Here is a 21,856-nt window from a genome sequence, read left to right on the forward strand (position 1 = left end):
AGGGGTGGTTTTATTTCCTTGATTGGCTGGGCACAGGATTTTTTGAAAACCATTTATTACTTGCTTTTGGGAGGGGTGATTCCAAATGGTTCCATTTGTAGGTCTTAACCATTCCGGTAGAAAGTGACAACACTGCTACACCGTCTGCCCTAGGTGGGAAATACAATATGCAATGTTTCCAGTGTTTCAAGTTTCCTTAAAATTTTCCTGTACCCCTAAATTTCATTCAAGGGAAATGCATGGGTGGTGAACTAGGGGAACTTAGTTGGGGAGACTGGAGAGTCAGGACTTCAGGGTGAGTTGTATGTGGAGTACACCAGGACTTGGGGATGTACCACAGAGCACCACTCAAAATGCTGCCCTGCAAATCTGCAATTTCTAGTGTGGGTTGTGGAAAGAACCTAACTGCTTATGGGTAGTTCCTGTTGAGGAGATTGCTACCAGGGTTGTTTAGTTGAAAACCTGGAATAGTGTGGCTAACTACAAGAACGTCTTTCCTCCTGAGAAGTGCACGTATAAGACCTTGTTGACTGATTGGTTTTATCATTCAATAGTTGCCTAACTAACTCAAGATTTTGGCCTTCCAGACACACCAAAATTAAAAAAAAAAATGCATGCATTGACACTTGCTGACTTGGAAATTCAGAGAACTTTCTTGACTGGCATAGTTAAGTTGGGCTTCAAAACAGTTAGCTCTCGTACAGAGTATTTTTCTAAGGATTTAGATTTCCTTGTAGAGGAAGAATTGAAAGGAAATCACTTCAGACTACTGTATTTCATAGTGGCGAGAAATTAATAACTTAGCATTAGATATTTTTTTCTCCAGTTCCTTATAAATCTCCCCCTCCGTTTTGCAATCTGCTTTCTCCTGGCAGAGAGGGCCATAGTTTAAAACACACGTCATTGACTGGGAAGATTATCAAGTTGGAATGAAATTCCTCTTGACTTTATGCTAATCAAGTAATCATTGATTATTTGAACGTGCCTTTTATCTTAAGCTTCAAGTGGGTAAATCAGCTCATCATACTAAGAAAACTGAAGCTGGAAAGTCTTTGAAATAGAAATCGCTCAACAGAAGAGTTCCATGGTTAATAAATCTGAAAGATGTTTCTCTATGTATAGCAAAGATGGAGTCCCTATAGAGGTCTCTTCTGTCAGCTCTGAATATACGTAGATATACCTTACTCAAATTGTGTATCATGTAGGTTATTAGCAGAATTTCATCAGTGGCAGCGTCAGAACTTAAGGCAAAAAGAAATCAGGTTCTAATAATGCATAATGACGAGATCGCTCATGTCAGGCACTCCAAATTTTGTGTCCAATAATTCGGACACAGCTTTTGTGTGCATTTAGTAATCATACCATACCTCTTTTCCCTCTCCTCAAAGTCTTGCCTATGTGAGAATTGTCTTTAGACCTCCGTAAAGGCTTAGTTTTATCCAAATGAAGAGTCGTAAAGCAGATAATCTCAGTGCTTAGGCTTTTTAAGCATCTGTCCCCATCAGACTGCACAGAAAAGTCTCTAATCTTCCTAGGATTATCATGTTGGCATTTGTACAGGCCTTGTTGGGCTGATAACAGTTATGCTTTTTTCCATGTTTATTGTTCAGAGATTTTTATAGTTATGTTGCTTTCCTAACCCTTTGTCCTAAGGAACCTGATTTACTCTAATACATAAATTGGGAGCAGTTCTGTCCAATAATAAATGATCTCTTCTGCAAATCCCCTAATTTTTGCAGCAAGTTTAAGAAACTAGAAATTGACATAATTTGAGATTTTTTTCTAGAAAGTGTATTTAAAAACACATAAGTATATAGGACCTCCCTCAGTATGTTTTCCATCCCTCCAGCCTTGAACAGCCAAGGGACAGGAATTGATCTGGAAGATAACCTAGACGACCATCAAACAAAGGGGGGTTTTATAACATTTAGCCTTCACTATAACGTAAATCCTCTTTCACCATTCCTAATTCCTGATCGCCACATCTTTATCCTCTCTAAAGAGGCAGTTACAAATGGCTTCATATGTAGAATAATAGAATGGTAAAATTTGTGATACTCGGTAAAAATATGGTAATGAAATTACTTTAAAAAGCTGGATACAATTGGAGTTTTCTGATGGCTTTTGATGACATGTTTTATAAGCATACAGGTTCCAGTGTAACTTTCTCTTTTTCTTATTGTGAAGTCTGTTTCTTTATAGGCACATAGGCCAAGCTGTCTCAAGATAAGTAATATATTGTCCTGGTGACTGTTCTGTCAAAAGGTTATACTACTGTACAGGAAAGCACAGATTACAACCAGCTTAAAATGTTAAGAGTCATAATTGAAAGGTACTCTATAACACCAAATCATTATTCATTTACCCGTAAAATAGCAATACACTACTGGTCATCAGGATTTTTTACTCCTTACAAAGCTAAAAATAATGAAGTATTTGATACCGCAATACAGTCGTTCGGTTATTGCCTTTTTTCCAAGTCCTGGGAATTTTGTCTGAAATTTCCTCCTCCTGCTCATTTCATCAGTTCTTTTCTAATACATGCATCAGTTCTGAGACCTCTTCTTCTCAATGTTCAATTCGTATCCCTTTTCCACCTGCGTTCCCTGGATTTGCTTTTGCAAAATGAAGGAGTTTTGTCTTTCAGAGCGGGAAGGTCACAGGAAGTGATTCAGGAGGTGTCATTGATCTTACACTGGACGAAGAGGATGATGGCTCTTCTCAGGGTAGGTGAAAAAGATTTTGCTAGCTGCAGGGGTAACTGAGCTAGAAGTGTTTCATCCTTTGAATGATAGAAAGGGATAAACTTCTGTTTCTGTCTAGTGTATTTTATTCCTTGGTGGTTTAGTTATACAGGACTGCTATTAAAGAATTCTGATAGGCATTAAATAAGAGGAATTCTGCTTACTGTAAAACCATCTTTAAGATTTTTACCTTTCCCTTAATTTAAGCACTGTTGCTGTATGTGCTTAAATGTGTTAGGCTTGTGGAATAATTTGAGATGCTTGACTTCTTTATTATATTTTGGAAAGTTCTTCTAGATGTATTTAACTTTTCTGTTTACTGATTAAAGACCTTTTAATTCAGCAGTTGGTATTCAGGCATTAGATTATTACAGCTTCTAATCTTTTGTTTAACTAAAATACTTAGTTTGTGAGCATTTAGATACCAAATGCAGAGCTGTTCTTTGCTTTGGGAATGTATGCCAAGATTAGAGTTAATATAGTTGTGCTCTTATGTGCTTTGGCAGTGTGGATGCACCTCATATTTTTAAAAAATACTTTTTTTTTTAATAAGTCTTGTGTAACTGTAGGCAGGTCTAATTATAATTAGCATTAGATTAGTGAGGAATTACAGTATTTCAGAGAATTAATAGGAGGCTGTGCTTAAAGCCATGTATTGCGCTGTCATATTAACTGAAAAATCGATATATTTTTTTTTTTACTATTAGAGACAAAATTTTAATTCTGTGTGCCCTCTAAATGCATTCCTCTGTGCTGCATGCTGAAGTCCAGCCACAAAGCAGCTTTGATTCCTCTAGACAATCTCAATAGCTATCTCTCTAGCTGGCACATTCAAGTTCTATACAAATGTTCATAATATTTTGACTTGCTGTGTATTTTTATTACACAAGTGTAGAAAATCATACTGGAATGGTTTGCATTTCTTTCAGTAAGCAAGAAATGTAATGTTACCACTAAAAGCAGTTCATGTGATACACAAGTATTGGAGAAGCATTATGCAATTCAGGTGACTGACAGTCTGGTTCTTTTATCAGCAGAGGATATATGGTGGACACTGAATTGAGTTTGAGCCAACAGTGTGCTCTCATTTAAGTTAGTATTTCTCCCACATTGACACTAGTGTGACCAGACCAGAAATACGGTGTCCAGTTCCAGTTTCCCCTTCCTTGAGTTCAGAAGAGTTGTGCTACTACAAGAGAGGGCCCAATAGATGGTGTCAGGATGGTGGAGGCCTAGAGCACATGGCCTGTGAGAAGAGATTGACAGACCATGGCATGTTTGGCAAAGAGCAAACTGAGAGACAATGTAATAGCAACCTACAACTACTTGGAGGATAGTTACAAAGATGATGGAGTACAACTCTTCTCAGCAGTGCCAGATGATATATCAAGGGGCAGTGGCCATGAACTATAAGTTCAGGAGGTTCAGGTTGAGCTTGAGAGGAAAAGAAATCACAGTAGGCAGCACAGAGGGATGGTAGATATTCCACTTTTGAATGTTCTCAAGATTCAGTTGGGCAAAATTGCAACTCATTTGATTTAGGGTTGGTGACAGTCCAGCTTCAACAAGAGGTTGGACTACATGGCCACCAGAGGTCCTTTCCAGCCAAGATTTTGATGATTTTGTGAATTGCTTAGGTGAGTTTCAGAATAGCATAGGGTATCAAGTTTTTACCACTGTCATCTCTTCTGAGGGTTAGTTGTCAGAAAGATAAAGATGATGGTTATGCTTGGACAGTAGAACTCTGTCAGGTGGGGTTAAGCAACCCAGTCCTATTTAATAGTCTGTAAAAGACACCAGCAGATCTAAATGGATTTACGGTATGTTTTAAAGTAGCATGTCACAGCATTGTAATGCATTTCAGCTAAACTTTTTCTATCAAAAGTAATATTTTTCAGAGAGTTTTTTCCTCGCTGATTGCATTAAGTATGTCTTCACCTCACAATTACCATAAAAGATCAACAAACATCGTGGTTGCATGTGCAACCATAAGAATGCTTCTCTAAGTACTTTCAGGCTGGGTTTGCTCCTGTGTTTCTCTTCACTGCAAAGCAGAAGCCAGGCTGTCACTGATAGTCTGCAGCCTTGCAGATTTAGAGTTTGTGTGAGGAGTCAGTATTTTTCATACAATTTGTAGAAATGTATTGACTAAAACCCTAATAAAAGCTTGAGTTCCACCATGCAGTGAAAACACATCTTTAGGATTTTGAGCAAGTTACTTGGGAAATAATTCGCTTATTCTGATAATAACATTCACGTTAAACAGAGGAAAAGTACACTGCTGACAGCCTTTGCATAATAAAGGTATGTATATACCTTTAACCAAGTATTCGTTTACAGCGAATGTGGAACAAGTTTTATTTTGTTCTAGATAACCTCAGGATAGAAAGTACCTACAGCACTACAGTGTTCGCTGCAGTGTGCTAGAATACCAGTTCAGTACCAAATCAAATAGAAGAGCAACACCTATATAGTGTTCCAAGGAACACTCAGATCCTGATTATTTTGTTTAAAGCGCTGTCACCTGCATACCAAGTCAACCTAATTCTGTTACTTATAAAAGGTATTTAAAGAGATGTTAACATTTAGAGACAGAGGTCTATTGTGTGCTTCCTGTTAAATCTATCCTGGTACAACTAGAAACAAAGTTACACTATTTTGGTAGTATACAACTACAATGCGTGTCCTTGTTTATTGAAATTACTAAAGATTCAGGCTTAGAGTAAATGTTAACATTGTCGTAGATTTTTAAACTTGTCTGTGTAATCTACTCTCCATTCCTTCCTTCTTCCAATCATGTTTCCATTTGGATTAACAATTAAAATCAATATCTGAAATACTGTATACCAAAGTATGCATATAGAGTAAATTAGACTCAAAGTCTAGGTTAACAACTATAGAATTTGTAGGTGTTTCATGAGGTTATAAAACTGAAATCAGAGTTTCTATATTGGGTCATGGAAGAGCAGATCTGTATGGACAGTCATCAAGCCCAATCTTCAGTCGTGGTAGATAGACAAAACCCTGTGTGTTATTTTTAAGGGCTAATCATGGTCTGGGGATGGAGGGTGGGGGTGTTTGGTTTTTTGGGTGTTTTTTTTTCTGGGTGGTTTGCTTTGTTTTTTTTTTTAGAGTGACTAGGGCCTCTAATCATGCTTGAGGCACTGAGTTTGGACACAGTAAGTACTCCTACAAAACACAATAGCTGTCCTTTGACAACTGTTGGTTTGGTATTTTGAAATCCCACTCCTCTACTAACACAGAAGCACAGCTCTCTAACTTCCAACCCCTTTTTTACATACAACAGTTTGCTTTCAAATAGTGCTTTGTGTAGGGGGAAAAAAAAAAAGTATTGCCATCACACTGTGGAAACACCCAATACAGCCTAGATTTGCATTTCCTGTCTTCTTTATCAGACAAGCAATGCACAGATGTTCCATAATCAACAACATATGCAGGTTTTCCTTATCATCTTCACTGCCCCACACATGATTTCCCACATTAATAGTAGAAGTTCTTATCAATTCCTAAATGGCTGATGTTGCGCACTCTACTGTGTTCTTTTTTTCTAGTTTTCAAGTCTTAGCTTTGTTCCCGTGTTCTGTATTTGTCCACCTCCATACTGGTAGCATCTTCCAGTTTAGTACACTGGCAATTAAATTTAGTGCACACCTGACGTGTGCAAAAACTCCTAATGGAAAAGTTGCATAACGTATGAGAAACCATGTTAATTTCTGTTCAGAGTAATTATTGTCATCCTTTTAGTAAAGAGCAATTTAGATACTCCTTTGTCTTGCAAGTGTCTTGCAATACTGGTACAGTCCCCTTTCTGTCCTTTTTATTAAACACTTGTGTAGCTCACTGCATCAAATCGTTTCATAAAAATACCAAAACGACAGATTTAGCTGATACCTATCCCTCATCTAAAGCGGATTTGTAATCTAAGAAAGATGCACAACTGTACTCTCAAACACAGCCATATTCCACTTTTTTTTTTGCATCTATCTTTTTGTAGGAAAAATTATTAAATACCTACAGTATCATTTTATATTATGTTTTATCTGATTAACAAATCTGTAGTTTTCTGGATCATTTTTTGTCTTACTCGTGAACACACATATGGTATGTTTGCTGTTCCGTACTCCCGTTATACCACTTCTGAATTAGTATGCTGATTAAAACTCCTTCCTGCTATAGCTGCAGTGTTGTAGGCCTATTTTCGCTATGGAAATCAGCCCCTCCTCTTTTTCCTTTTGTGTATTTGGAGTTTTGCTTACATCTCCAGTAGTAATGATTTCTACTTTATGCTCATTTCCATAAATCAGATTGTCCTGTCTCCTCCAGTTCCACATTTTTAATGAATGTGATGCTGTGTTCATTTAGCATTGGAACTGTTCCTGTATTACTTTCAACCTTAGTCCTGTGCTTACTGTGCTCCCAGTCTTACTGTTTTTCTTGGTTTTTCACTTTCATGGCTAAATAAGCCTTTGCTATTTGTTTCTATTTATTTAGTGAAGTCTAGTTGGCTATCTTACATAATTTCCTGTGGCTGGTACAATCCTGACCAAGTTTCCAGCAACTGGAATCTCCACAGGGTTCTTGATTTGTCAGGGAAATATGAACTTGCTTCTGTGTGAGATTAAAAACAAAAGCAAAGTCAAAGACGTCCTCGCATTTGTCCAGATGGTAATTTTTACTTGAACTATGTTTTCACAGCGGTAGTGTGTCTTCTTTTTACTAGTTGGATCATGAGCACATCTTCTCTAGGTCATGAGTAAGAATGCGCTCACATCACTTGTATTATCCAATGGCAGCTGAAATGTGCATCGGACTGTAAACGTTCAAAGTAAACAGGCATATGCATCTCTGTAGGAATCTCTTCAGAGCCAAATAATTTCTTGAACACTGGGAAATCTCTCATACTCATGGAAAATAAAAGAAGCTTGAAATAATTACATGCCCTCTTAGTTGATGAAAGAGCAGGAAACAGCTCACCTTTTGTTTTCAATCTGAACATCCTTTTACTGCTCCTTTTATAGACGTTGAAAAAAAGAAAATAAAATTACCTTTTCATCAAATGGCTTCAGTGAAGTAGCTCGGCTGTTCAGTCTACAGAAAGACAATATAGTCTGCAATTTATATTATATTTTCTTTCTGAAGTCTTGAGTTGTATTTAATTTATCATATAGCAGTTTGTGAAGGGTAGTGCTACTTCAAGCTATTAGTAGCTAGTATTAAAGACAGCTCGGTGAGACCACCAAAATAGTTTCCAACTACTAAAAAACCCAACATTTTGAGCTACACTGCCATTGACTTGAGTTCTTAGTACACTGAAATCTAGTTAGTATACTTAATTGATAGTTTCTAAATGTGTTTTGATACATTTCCTCAAGAGTAAAATACATTAACGTATTTTTTTATTTTTATATTCTGCACGCTTTTATTAAGTTAGTGGCTGCTGCATGTATTACGGCAAATCTTTTTTTGAATGAGTGCCCTTAAAACCTACTCTTTTATTGTGGTTTTTAGTTTTTGGTGGTGCCTTCTCTGCCCACTATTACTCTAATCCAACTGAAATATCTAGGCAAAAGCTCCTCAGTTCTTCTTTATTCAACTTGTGCACAGGCTTGATTACATACAGACTTGCACTCATGAATATTTTATGTTGTCACAAATAAACTAAAGCAGGAAAAAACATTGCTGTAGTAAACTACAGATACAGACACTATTTGTCACTTGTCACAAGTCAGTAAGTCATGTTGAGGAGGGTGTCAATATGAGAAAACAACTTAATTTCTCTTTTTAAAGTTTTCTATAAATAAAACTATTCCCCTCTTTTAAGAAAATAGCATGAAAATTCAAGACAGCAACAAACAAGGCTGAACAACAGGTTGAGCAAATGAAGAGAGTCAGCAAATAACAAAAGGATGTAAGCATCAAAGGTAGACAAGACGTATTCAGGGAGCTCTGTCAGGTGTTTTTTTAAATTAATTCAGTACATCAGCGTTTAGGCCTTTTTAAGGTTTTAGGCTATTCTTTTTTTAATAGAAACTTTCAAAGACTTTGGCATAGTGTTCCATTAAATTCAGGTTTCCAAATTATACTGAAACATGAAGACTTCATGATGATAGAATGAAACGTTATGGAATATGGGGGGTGGAAGATTGAGATGATGAAAGTGAGGGGAACTGAATGAGTTTTCTACAGTTTTGTTCGCAGAATGAAAAGATCAAAGAAATACCATGCTAGGAAATATTTGCTAATGTGTGAATGACGGGGGAGGGAAAGATTTAAAGACACTGTTATGTTCTAATTTCTGTTTGCTGTTGTGTATAACTTTACTTTATTCTAAAGCAGATGGCAAGAAGCAGAACCAGACTCCTGTTACAGGATTGAGCATACCCACCCAGCCCTTGGCTCGACCCTTGCAGCCTTTGCAGCCTTTGCAGCCAAACCCTGTGCAGCAGACAGGTGTGCCAACAAGTGGACCCTCCCCGACCACCATACATGTATTACCTACCGGTAACTTCATTTTACATCATTATGTGAATGCAGTGACTGGCTTTTTTTCCTTAAACTAGACAATTGTGTGTTCTACTTTGTGCTCATCTTTTCAGGTGAATATTCAGTATGTTTGAGTCACTTTTTAATCTTCCATTCTAGTCAGTTTCCCATAACTATTAAAAAAAATTATGAAGTGAAAGGGGAAGACAGTCCTATTGGTTTAGAAAGAATTCAGGATCAAATTCATTCCATGGAGAGGAAGAAATCCTGCTAAGGATGGTCATGGGAATTAGTAAATATACTGTTGTCTGAAGGAGAAGAAACCTGTGGCAGTTGCATTATTTAAGTAATAGGGATAAAAAACATTAGCACCATAACTCCTAGCTCTGTGCACCTGCACTTAGCAATTAATTCTTTTGGCAGAGTAAATGGCAAGGTTGATACTGAAGTTCAGTCCCCAGTTAAATGTTAGTTTGTCCACAGTGCAATTTCTCCCCCGCACACCCCCCACCCTCTTACTTTTCTTTCTAACATAAAGAAACACAGATCCTCTTTTTTTTTTCTTCTTTATTTTACTCTCTTCTTCTGTAGATGATTGTTGAAGATTAGTTGGTATTGGAATTGTCTTATGACTGATCTGTTCTACAGACTCTTTGGTGGTGGGTTACCTATATATTTATATTATTTCAGGTGAAAATTACTGTTTGTTTAGGCTGTTTTTTCTTGCCTTATCAGTAGGAGATAGAATTTCACAGAGACAGTTTTTATTTTGCATGGCTCAGAGGAGTCATTTTTCCAAAGGAGGTGTGTGCTCTGGAATAGGTATATGAGCTTCATGTCGTGGAATTCCATTATAGGCTGTGGTTTGTCTGTCTTTTTTCCAGCTGCGACAACAGTGAATGTAACTCATCGGCCTGTGACTCAAACTGCTACAAAACTTCCTATACCAAGAGCCCCTGCTAACCATCAGGTGGTCTATACCACTCTTCCTGCACCACCAGCTCAGAATCCTGTAAGAGGTGCTGTCATGCCAAGCCCAAGTTTAAGGCCAGTCAACCCACAGACTGGAGGTAGGGGATGCTTTCTTCCGTGCAAATTTTAGCATGACGCAGCTTGATAGGTTCTACCTGATGTATGTGGAGCTTGGTGGGGTTTGGGGGCTTGTTGTTTGGGGGTTTTATAATTATTAAAATACTAGTACAAATTATGGAGGTTAGGGTTTTTTGCACCTTACAGGCTTGAGGAAAATCTCAAGCTATTAAGAAGTCATTCCCCCTGCAGCTATGTGAATGAGTTAAAACTGGATTTAAGTCCTCTCAGGCACTAGCTCTGACAGTTATGCCAAATACATTACAAGGTAACAAAAAAGTAATGTGATGAGCACCACTGTTTTGTGGAAAGATAGTTAGAGACCACTTTGTTATTATGGAGTAAGATTAAAATAAATAAGTATGTAGGAAATCATGTTTGATTTCCCGTCTAAAGCTACATTTATATCAGGCATCCTAATGTAATTCCTTAACAATTTCTGATGTCCTGTGCCCAGCAAATTTTCTTACTTTCTGTAGGCCTGGACAGATGAAATTTCTCACCAAATGTATGAGAAATGGATGCATGCTTGAGTTTCCTTGACTAGAGATGTCAGCAAGTTCATCTTGACTTTGCAAGCGTGTAACTGGTAACTTCCCATAGCAGTAAACTCATTTTCTGAAAAGTCTAGTAGATGTAAAAAATAAAGAACTTAAATTTTGGTTTGTTTTGTTATGAAGTAGTGGATCTTAACTGCCTTTTTCTTAGTTCCGCACAATTTCTACGCTGTGGTTATTTTAACACTGTTATATTAAACATGCATTTCCCTGTTCTAGTACACTGAGTATGAGCCTACTTTTGTGACATCCAGGTAGTGATTTTTTAGACACCATCTGTATAAGCCAGACTCGGAGCACTGTGTGCTTCAGCCATGTAAGACTGTACCTATATAGGTTTGTGCAGAAATAATTGATCCCTTGTTCTGAAATGATAGTTTTTGGAGAGAATAATACCCATGTATGTTTGTAGCAATTTAATTTGAAGTCTGTCTTACTGGATTCAGCTGCATTGCCATAGGCTGTGAAAAATCAGCTGCACTAGCTAAACAGAAGTTGATCAGACAGTTCTTGAGCTACCTCTATGAAATGGTAAGGTGTGAGGAAATTGCTGTTCTTTTCAGAGTACTTGTTCATATTTCTTAAACTTCTTATACTCTTGTGCCATGTGCATTTGAGGTCAGGTTCTTCTGACCAGCATTATCTTTTGAGGAGCACGTCTGCATCTTGCGTTCCTCTTGGCAAAAGGCCATAAAAGGCAAGTTAACCTCAGCCCACGCTTAGTTTTCTCCATCATTACCCTTAGCTGCAAATTAGACACGTCATCCACCTGTTGTTTTGGAAGGAGTTTTGAGTACTTAACCGTGCATTCACTTGCGTTAAATGTTTTTAATAGTATTTTCTTCTTTTGTACCAAAATATAAAATATATGTTTTTGTCAGAATCTGCCACTTCTTAGACCAGTTACCAGGATTAAATACACATCACTAGTATTAATATCTACAGAATACCTTTTAGTGTTAGACATGAAAGATAATGTGTTGTTGAAGAACGTATACTAGGTAATACACTATTTTAAGGCCTTTTGTAGGAGAACTCAATTAAGTAGGGAGCTCGTATGGTTTTTTGGGCAAGGTCATCCAAGAACACATCTCTCTGTAATTTGCTTCTGACCTGATGGTCCGGTGATACAATGAATGCTTATTCTTCAGTTGTCTGCTTACAAATTCTCAGAAATCAAGGCAGGTTTCCACCAAAATAATTAAGATTCAGCTTGGCCAGATCATGAATAACCTAATCTAAGAGCATTCTTGCAACAGAAGGTAGGGCCAGGTCATCTCCAGAGGTCCCTTCAAATCCAGACTTTTCTGTGATTCTGTTAGAGGCAGTTTTGTTACTCTGGCTTGAAAAGTATGTCTGCTTATTTACAGTACCATTGCCTGACAAGCCACATAAGACACGAGAAAATGATGGTCCCTCCAGAGCATTGTGCATTCCCTGTACCGCAGGACGAGGAAGCCAGATAGTTAACCTGAGTAAATAAAAGACCAGTTTAGTTAGAACACAGATTATTTCAAGGCTTGTTATTTGCTTACTGCATGGAGAGGTTTCACATATTGTTAACAAAAAAGCAGTCATGTTTCTTGATCCCTGTTAGCTGTCATGAGTAGTCCATTCTACATTTTTTACCATCTTTGTTAAACAGCTTTCAGAGATACTGCTACTGATGTGTATGGGTTTATATGTTCACTTAAACAGTCTTTAGTGTCAGTAGCAGATGCTTCAAGAGTAAGATCTCTGCCCTTTGCCTTTGAAAGATTAACTGTGAGAACTCATTCACTGTAGATTTTCAAAAATAAATAAATTTTTAAAAAACTAGTTTTGTACTTCTGCCTCAACTAAGTACTATGCCTACCTAGAAATAATGCTTCATTTGTACCATATATCTTATTAAGGCATTTCTGTCCATCTTTTTTCAGGTTATTGTAATTTCCTGAGAGAGAATCACAGTCATGCTAAAACAGCGTATCTGATAGGATTTTCACAGATGAGAAATAGCCAGTTCAGGTGACTGTTTATCCTACAAGAGTTTGCACAGCTTCATTAGTTTCTTAGATAGATGTGCCAATAGGAAAAAGACGTGAAGCGGCTAGAGTTCTGCACTTTTATAATAAAAGCATTAAGATTTAGCACTCTGAGCTCCCTACCTCAGACTCACAGATTATGTAGACTTCTGACACTCATCACCTATGATTATAGCTTGATGACTGTTTATATGGAGAAGGTACTACTATACAATAGCTGTGGCTTCCTGGTATGTGTTGCTCTGCAAGCTTTTCTTCTGGAGTATTAGAACGCTTCAATCTCATACAAGTGTGGAACTAGGGTAGGAGGTGGTGGAGATTGCCCCAAATCACGTATTTCTAGACAGAAATTGAGGGACACCCTAGGCAACCCATAATGAGCAAAAGCTCTGAGCTCACAGAACATCCATGTTCCAAAAATAAACAGACAAAAAGTTACTTACGTGAGTGAGATACATTATAAAATGAGTGAAAACTTGGTAGTTTGCAAGAGTTCTGGATATTATCTACAAGGCTATGGAATAACCTATTGCGTTCTTGCCAGTGAGGTCAGTTTGCTGTGGGAGTGAATGAAATGGTAATATCCATTCTGGTGTCTGTTCTGTGAGGTAGGACAAGCTGCTTGAGAGTGACTTATTGTTGTGGTTTAACCCCAGCTGGCAACCAAGCCCCACACAGCCGCTCACTCATTCCCCCCCCCAGTGCGATGGGGGAGAGGATCGGAAGAGTAAAAGTGAGAAAACTTATGGGCTGAGATACAGTTTAATAAGTAAATCAAAAGCCGTGCACACAAGCAAAGCAAAACAAGGAATTCATTCACTACTTCCCATTGGCAGGCAGGTGTTCAGCCATCTCCAGGAAAGCAGGGCTCCATCACACATAATGTTTACTTGGGAAGACAAACACCATCATTCTGAATGTCCCCCACCTTCCTTCTTCCCCCAGCTTTATGTGCTGAGCTTGACATCACATGGTGTGGAATATCCCTTTGGTCAGCTGGGATCAGCTGTCCCGGCTGTGTCCCCTCCCAGCTTCTTGTGCACCCCCAGCCTGTTCACTGGTGGGGTCAGGTGAGAGGCAGAAAAGGCCTTGACTCTGTGTAAGCCCTGCTCAGCAATAACTAAAACATCTCTGCATTATCAATGCTGTTTTCAGCACAAATCCAAAACATAGCCCTGTACTAGCTACTATGAAGAAAATTAACAATATCCCAGCCAAAACCAGCACACTTATCTTTTTTGTTTTCAGTGCCATCCACAGCACAGCCTTCTGGTATTTGAATACTGAGTGGGTATCATTCTGCTGCAGCAGCATTTGTCTTTTCCTCTGTGAATCCCAAAATGGTGTAATTTTTCTTTTCATACTTAAGATGCCTGTATCTCCCACACTTCCCCTCCCCACCCATTTGTTTCACGCTGTAATTATTAAAACGTCACTGTGTTCCCTTCGCAGACATAAGCACTTGCTGTCTTTCACTTTCACAGCCTCGGGATGGGAGGTGGTTTTGTTGTTTTGCAGTACTTCATCAGTCTGCTGGCAGTTTGAGGAGAGTGTGTCAGTATGAAATTTGGTGTTATCCAGTGGAACCAAGGACTTGGTCTACCAGTGTTCTGTTTAGCTGATTTTAAGTACTGCATACTCAGAAGTGTTCACTGTGCTTCTTATAGGTATGACGGTGCGAATGCCTCAAACAGCTGCATATGTTGTGAACAATGGACTAACTCTTGGATCTGGAGCACCTCAGCTTACAGTGCATCATCGACCACCACCAGTGCATGCTGTGAGTAGTCCTTTTGAAACTGCTTAATGCAATTTAACAGGATCTTCTCTGCATTAATGTCTTTCAAACCGCTTCTTAGCGTGAACTGCAGAATAGAAAAATGCCTTGTTAGACGCTTTGCAGCCAGTTCACCTGCATAGCACTACCCTGCCACCTACAGCAGCTTCTGCCAGGAATGGTAAAAGCTATGCAACCTGTTAGCTTACCCCAGAGTTTCCAGATCACCAGTAGCACATATTGAAAAGTGGTGCACGAATTGTCTGCAGGTGACTTGTGGAGTCAAGGGTACAGAAGAACTGCCACTAAAAATTTTAGCCATGGTTTGGCTACGAGTTGTATGACCAAGTTCTCAGTACAGCTGTTTGCAAAACTGAGGTAGGAGAACAAGGTATAAACAAGATCCTCAAGGTTGCCAACTCCCAAATTGCAGAGGGTTTTCTTTATCACTGTTTGGGGTGATTACTTCTGCATCACCTCAAACCCCTTTTCCTAAGTGTTTGAGAATTTACTGATTTAATACGGTTTTGCTGTCCAGACAACCAAATATATTGCCTGCATACTTACTGTGGGGTAGCCACATCACTTGTGATGTCCTGAAATGGTAAATATATTGCGAACAAGTTGGCTCATCACTCTTTCAATCTAGACACCGTTCAACTTAATGCATTTTCCAGTGAGAAATAATGAGAATAAATCAAGCCAGTATCACACAGGCCTGAAAGGCCCCTGGCTTGAAGAACAACATTTTGTACTCATTGTATCCCCATTCCTAAATTCATCTTAACTAACATAAATGGGACACCTATGACTCTTTCTGTGGTGTAAAAAAAAAACAGTGGAAAGCCACATTTGTGCCCTTATTAAAATTTTCTGGAAACTGAGGCTAAGATTCTGTGATCAATTTAAGGTGATAAAATCTATGTGGCACCGTTACCCATTCTTCTTTTTGTGACTGAAAACCTGCCTGTTGAAGAGATGATGAGTTGTCAGCTTAATCCACTGCCTGGGATATTTTGGGGAATGCGGGAACAGCAGCTCAAATGCAGCTCAAAGTCATTGTGAACCTGCCTGCTCAGTGTTGGTAAAGGACACAGTGTTCAGTCCATCGCCTCTTGGGTGGGAAGCAAAGAGGATATAGGGAAATAACTGTAGCAATTACCACCTGTACAGCTAGGGATTGATATGTGAATAATAAAAATCTATGGCACCCTTGGTCCCACCCCTTCTCAACCTTTGCTGCTGCTCTCTTGCCTGTGTGCCCTCTGCACACAGGACTTAGAGTTGTGATGGTTCAGTGACTGCAGGCTCATTTGCTGCCATTTACCTGGGGAGTGATGAATTAAAGCCTCCTTCCAGTGCTGCAGACTCTGACCTTTCCCTTACTGCTCTTATGTTGCTTAGGAGCCACCACGCCCTGTACATCCTGCCCCGCTCCCAGAGGCACCACAGCCATCACGTCTGCCTCCTGAAGCTGCCAACACTTCTCTGCCTCAAAAGCCACAGCTGAAGCTGGCACGGGTACAGAGCCAGAATGGTATTGTGCTGTCGTGGAGTGTCATGGAGGTGGACCGGAGCTGTGCCACTGTGGACAGTTACCATCTCTACGCCTACCACGAGGACCCGAGTGCCACTATGCCCTCCCAGTGGAAGAAGATCGGGGAAGTGAAGGCCCTCCCGCTACCTATGGCATGCACTCTTACGCAGTTTGTCTCTGGCAGCAAATACTACTTTGCGGTCCGGGCTAAGGACATCTATGGACGTTTTGGACCCTTCTGTGACCCCCAGTCCACAGATGTGATCTCTTCCCAGAGCAGTTAAACTAGAGATCTTTGGAGCCTTTAAACCTGTCCTACTACCAAGAATTACCCCAGTTTTGGGGGGTTGATCCCATGCATGAAATTCACTTTTAAATCCACTCTCTGCAGGATTATTTTAGACAGTTGTGTGATACACTACATGCATTCAGAACCAAAAGAAAAATAAAGTCTCACCTGCAGCAAGAGAGCCTGTTTTCTCTGGATAGCTCTAGTCATGGGCTGTTTGAAAATTTTATTTTCTCTTCCATGACAGCTGTTCCACCTAGATACCTCCCTACCCTTTATCCAAGGGCACCCTGGATGCCTGGGATTCTGCTTCAGAGTGGGAACAAAATAATAAATTACAGTTTCTCTGAAGCAAAACATACACGTCTGTAATATCTGTCAAGGCGCTAACTTGAGGGCAAGAACAGATTTGCTTTTTGCCCCCCACCGCTCCATGAGCAGGCTGTGATACGAAGGGTGATTCAAGGTCTCACTTCTGTACTGGAAGATTGAGTGGTCTGATCTTATTTTACAAACTGTAATAAGCTCTCTGAGGGGAGGGAAGGGAACTTGAGTCCGGCCAGGGAACCAATATGTGTGTAAATTTGGAGGTGGTGGAAAAAAAATAAATCACCCCACTACCTCCTACCTCTCCTAAATAAGAATGCTCCTCAACTTTCACCATCCTCCCCCACTCACACTGGGAGCAGTCCCAGGTCAGATCTGAAACTGGATTGTAGAGACTGCATTCACACCTCTCCAGCTCAGATGATTTCCCTGCCCCTCCCCTCATACATCCAGTCCTATTTTTTAGATTTATTTTGTGCCTTAAAAAATAATTTCAGAAATAAATGTAGCCAGATACCTTGTGGTGTTATTTTATTTGTTTGGAGTTATTTTTCCCTTCTAGCCTTTCGTTACTGCTGCTCATTTTCCTGGCCTGCAGTAATCATTATTTCTGTAAAGACCAGGAAGCGTAACATCCGCTGCTGTTGGATTCGTTCTCGTTGGCGGTATCGTTCAACCCTTTCCTCACTGTAGTAGCTCTTGAGAAGTTGTTTTTGTCCTGTCCAGAATATTAGAGTGTACAGACAGTATTTTCCACTGGAGCCTTTCCCCTTTTCTTTTGGGAAAGCTGTATGCTGCAGTTCAGCCAAAGAAGAAACCTCCGTGGTGTGGCACCATGAAAGCTTCTCCCTGTTTGCACTCAGTTTGGATGTTCAGTTAGTACAAAAAGATAGAAGTCGGCTTTCCAGTCCTCTCCTCTCTATCTCAGTCGCCTGCCTGCCTCTGCAGAAAGCTAAGGCACCCAAAGCAGTTTAGAAACAATTTTAGACACTGGCCTAAAACTTTTGAGCAACTGCAAATGTTCATAGATGCTTTCATGATGCTTCTGAGTTGGCGAAAGAAATCGGTGCATCTGCCCCACTGTCGTTGACATGTTAAACTTACTTTTTGCAGAATCAAAACGTAACGCCACCTGGACAAGAAAGTATATGTAAGGGTTTTATTTGGCACTTTTCAGAACAAGGACAGTATTCTCATTCCTGCCCAGCAGAACCAAACAGTGGATTTAGAAGGGAAAGAGTTGTTGTTTTTTTGTTGTGGTTTTTGTTTGTTTGGTTTTTTTTTAAATCCACTTTGCCATGTAGCAAAGCTGTAGAAGAAAAAAAATTTTAATTTTGGTGCTCTCTTTCTTAAAAGCAACGTTATTAAATGTAAAGCAAGGTCAGAAAAGGGCAGGAAAAATTAAATCCCAAAACATGGCTGGTGAGATGCGCTATGAGATTGTGGGTTCTTCAGTTGTGCTCCCTTCAAGAACTTTTATCAGTGAAAGAAACTGCATTGTAGACTTTTGTCTGTGCTATTTTACTGCACTCCGTGTAGCTGGGATCGTCACTTCTGCCAGGTGAGTAACGAAAACTTTCTGTATGGAAACTTGCTTTTGAAGTATAGCAGCTTTGTTGATTTGGGCAAGTAAAAATTCTGGCTAAATCCAGGGATCACGAGAGAAGGTTCACGCTGAATCTTATGTATGAATGATGTGTAACCTTTCCTTTGAATAACAGTTGTCCCTGTATTACTGGTGCCAATAATCAATAATGCCTTGAATTTTTCTATGTTTAATTAAATGTTTTGTCTGGCTATTTCGAGGAATAATTACTTAATAATTCATTTGGTCTACTTCTGGAAAGTTGGGTCCTTATAAAGCCAGTTCTGTATTAGAGGGTAGAGCAGTTCATTCCAGTTGATGGCTGTCACGTCCTCCCCGGGCAATTTTTTTTAATGCGTCTTTGAGGCAGTACCAAAGGGCCATTGGCCACATCATTAAAATGAGGTTTTATAGTTTGAAAGTTAAAATAAATATTAGAATACAACCTAGAACCTATGCTGCTTATTTAATTGTGATTCCAGCCCAAACTATACACGAGCTTTTCTATAGTTTGTGCTTGCGTTTAGGTCACGATTGTTCTTAATTTTGTCTTGCCTGGGGGAGGCGGGGGGTGAGAGTCCTGTGTTAGAATGTTTTACTTTCCTCCAATGGAGGTATTATTAGGGATGGTCCGGGACTGTGTTTGGAGGTTTTGTGGGCTGTATCTTCTTGAACTCATCTTTCCTTACTAAGGAAAGATGTAGTTCTCAGCTGAACTGACTTGTAAAACCTGGCTTCTTGGCTCAGTAGATCCATTTCTGCTACGTACGTATGGCAGAGTGGAGTTGATTTTTTTTGTGAAAAGATTAAATCAGCTGGTTACAGTTTGTTGGCTGAAGCCATCGCAGCTCTGGACTGAAAGCCGACTTCTGTTCTGCTTTCGTTGCAGCAGAGCTGCTAAAGGTCCAATTTCAGGATCTTAAGCAAGTAGTGGTGGCAAAGTACGGGATAAAGCATGGCTTGGCTTTCAAAGGCCTAGCTTAGTTTGGAGACCTTAAAGGTAGCTGGTTCTTAAGTCACTGGCACACAAAGAAAGAACTGTGCCATGTCTGCAACATCATTTTCATGGTGGAGCAGATCTCTGCAGCGAGCATTCACCCCTTACGGCAATGAGCAGGAGTATTTCGTAATTCCTTAACCCGTGGCGCTTTTCCCTGTGTAGGGGGGCAGCTGGTTAATTTTGTTACCCTTTACCTCCCAGAAACAATAAAACTATTGAGAAACTCAATTTCTAATAGCAACAAACATTCAGAAATAATTGATTTCATTTAACAGACTTTATTTGAAAGTACCACCAAAATATCCGGGAACATTACAGAACAGGTCTGTTAGCACCCTGCTTCTAGACTGGGCTCTTCATAAACGTGTTAGTTGGCTGAGGCTTCCAATAATCCACTTTTAAATATGCTAAAAATCTCTAGATGGCTTTTAAGTGGAAGGGTTGGTTTTAGTTTCTTCTCTACACTTCATGCAAGTTTTTCCATCTTTTCAGCACCCTGGTATAAAGTTGTTCCTGACTTAGTGTTTTGCTGTTGCCACTGGGTACGTGACTTTTCAGCAGTGCCGCCTGGGATCTAACTCCCCATGTTTCAGCAAACACAGCCCCGACACTACAGCTGCGCCTTCCATCCTCATTTACTTTCCGGTCTGTTTTGGGTTTGGTTTGTTTTTGCTGTGTGATACAAGGGCATCTGGATATCCAGGTTGAAAGTAATTTGAGTTAGTTCGGTTTCTGGATGGAGAGGAGCCCTGCCGTGGAGTGCTGATGGCAAAATGCCGTTCCTTTCCACTGCGTTCCTCCTAGTCTCAGCTTCACTGGCCTCCTTTATTTTACTGTATGTCTAAAAAGCTTTGTTGGATTCAAATAACTAAACACTAGGAGTGGGGCAGACTGTAGGTATAGCATCTGTATGTACCTGCAGCAGCAGAACACGTGAGGCTGCAGAGGCAGGATCCCCATAGCCTGTATTTATTGCCGTGCTCTGACCAGCTTCTCAAGGGGAGGCAGCTGGTCTGGGGCTTTGCTCCTTTGAATTACCTGTGCTACCGTTGACCATGTCGGACCACTGAGCACAAGCACTGAGACACTCGCCCATCCCGAGGGTTTTGGCACAAGGCTGGAAATGCCTGTGGTGTCTTCCCTGTAAAAATAAGGGGTCCTACCCTGCCTCCTTTGGAAGCACTGGCAAAACCCCTCGTGCCTTCAGTGGGAGCACGACTGGGCCCAATAGTAGGATCCGAGCACGGTTTTGTACTGTAACAAAAATAGTCACTTCAGCCCTTCCTTTATGCTGTTTGTCTTAAGTGTCCAATAAGTTAGAATCCATATTACATGTAGGGACAGGTCAAATCTGTTCCTGCTCCCCAAACAGCCATTCCCCGCTATGAGAGTATTGCAAACACTGTACAAAATCAAGCTGTGATTCTGCCTTCTTAGAAACTCTGTAGCGTTTTCATTTAGTCAAAAATATCTATCCAGACTTTTTAAATAGAAGCTTGTTATATTAAATATATATTTTTTTTAATTTGTTGGTTTGGATAGGGGTGGGCATTGTATGAAAACACTGGAGGGAGCAGAGCTGAAATGACACTGAGCCAGCCCTGCCGCCAACATCTGTATTCCCTTCTGAGGGGAGAACGAAAAAAATAAGGATAGTTAAGAGAAAGCGAATGAGTTTTCCTTTTCATCCCTCCTAAGTACCTGTTAAAATGCATCTTTATTTCTCATTGTCATTATGCAGGCTGAGCATTCTTTTTTTCTTTTTTATATATATATATATACACACACACATACATATATATATATATATATTTGAAGTGCTGTCTTAATTTAATGGGGTATAGCTGTAAATAAGACAACTGGGTAATAGCTGTTTGGGGAGTCCTGTTCAGCTTCAGTAATTTATTGGCTATTGGGAGTCAAACGTACAAAATCCTTTCTTATGAAATTCAGAATCTGATTTCTTGTTTGTTTTGCAGCTGGACTTGTAAATACAAAAAACAAAAATAGGATGGATTTAATGTCCAATTCAAAACGGGCAGTTGCAAGCTCTCCCCAATTTTGTATGTACTGTAGATTAGCGTGTGTGTCTGTGTTAACTGTAGTGGGGTTTTGTCTGACAAGCCTGAAATTTATACTTTGAAATAAACTACTGGGTTTTTAACATTTTGAGTCATCTGTGCTTAGTTCCAGACATTTCAGGAGGCAACTCTTTCCGAAAGAGCCCAGCGTGTGCCCTTCCTCTTCAGAAGTGCTGCCACCCGGAGGAGGGGCCACCGCAGGCCTTTCAGGTTAGCGGCCTCGTTGCCACCTTTGCTCAAGTACCAAGTTGAGCAGCGATGGTTTGGCTCTAGGTCATGCCCAGGTCAGTGCATGGCGCTGCCCTCCCAGCCTTCTCACACAAGCAAAAAACGAAAGCAATG

General features: G+C 39.9%; 1 protein-coding gene across 4 annotated transcripts in view; it reads left to right on the forward strand.

The window, feature by feature from the left end:
- ATF7IP (activating transcription factor 7 interacting protein) overlaps positions 1 to 17,364 on the forward strand; it is a 108,284-nt gene extending 90,920 nt beyond the window's left edge. For 2 of the 4 annotated variants that reach the window (XM_064452931.1, XM_064452949.1), the window contains 5 exons: positions 2,648 to 2,726; positions 9,099 to 9,266; positions 10,133 to 10,318; positions 14,586 to 14,698; positions 16,100 to 17,364. In XM_064452931.1, the coding sequence (XP_064309001.1) occupies positions 2,648 to 2,726; positions 9,099 to 9,266; positions 10,133 to 10,318; positions 14,586 to 14,698; positions 16,100 to 16,516 (963 nt within the window). In that variant the 3' untranslated portion in view covers positions 16,517 to 17,364. The remainder of the gene's footprint in view (positions 1 to 2,647; positions 2,727 to 9,098; positions 9,267 to 10,132; positions 10,319 to 14,585; positions 14,699 to 16,099) is intronic. The other 2 variants (XM_064452940.1, XM_064452957.1) reach the window with 1 other exon arrangement.
- The last annotated feature ends 4,492 nt before the right edge of the window (positions 17,365 to 21,856 follow it).

The sequence above is a fragment of the Phalacrocorax carbo genome, chromosome 1, assembly GCF_963921805.1.
Source record: "Phalacrocorax carbo chromosome 1, bPhaCar2.1, whole genome shotgun sequence".
Taxonomy (NCBI): Eukaryota; Metazoa; Chordata; class Aves; order Suliformes; family Phalacrocoracidae; genus Phalacrocorax; species Phalacrocorax carbo.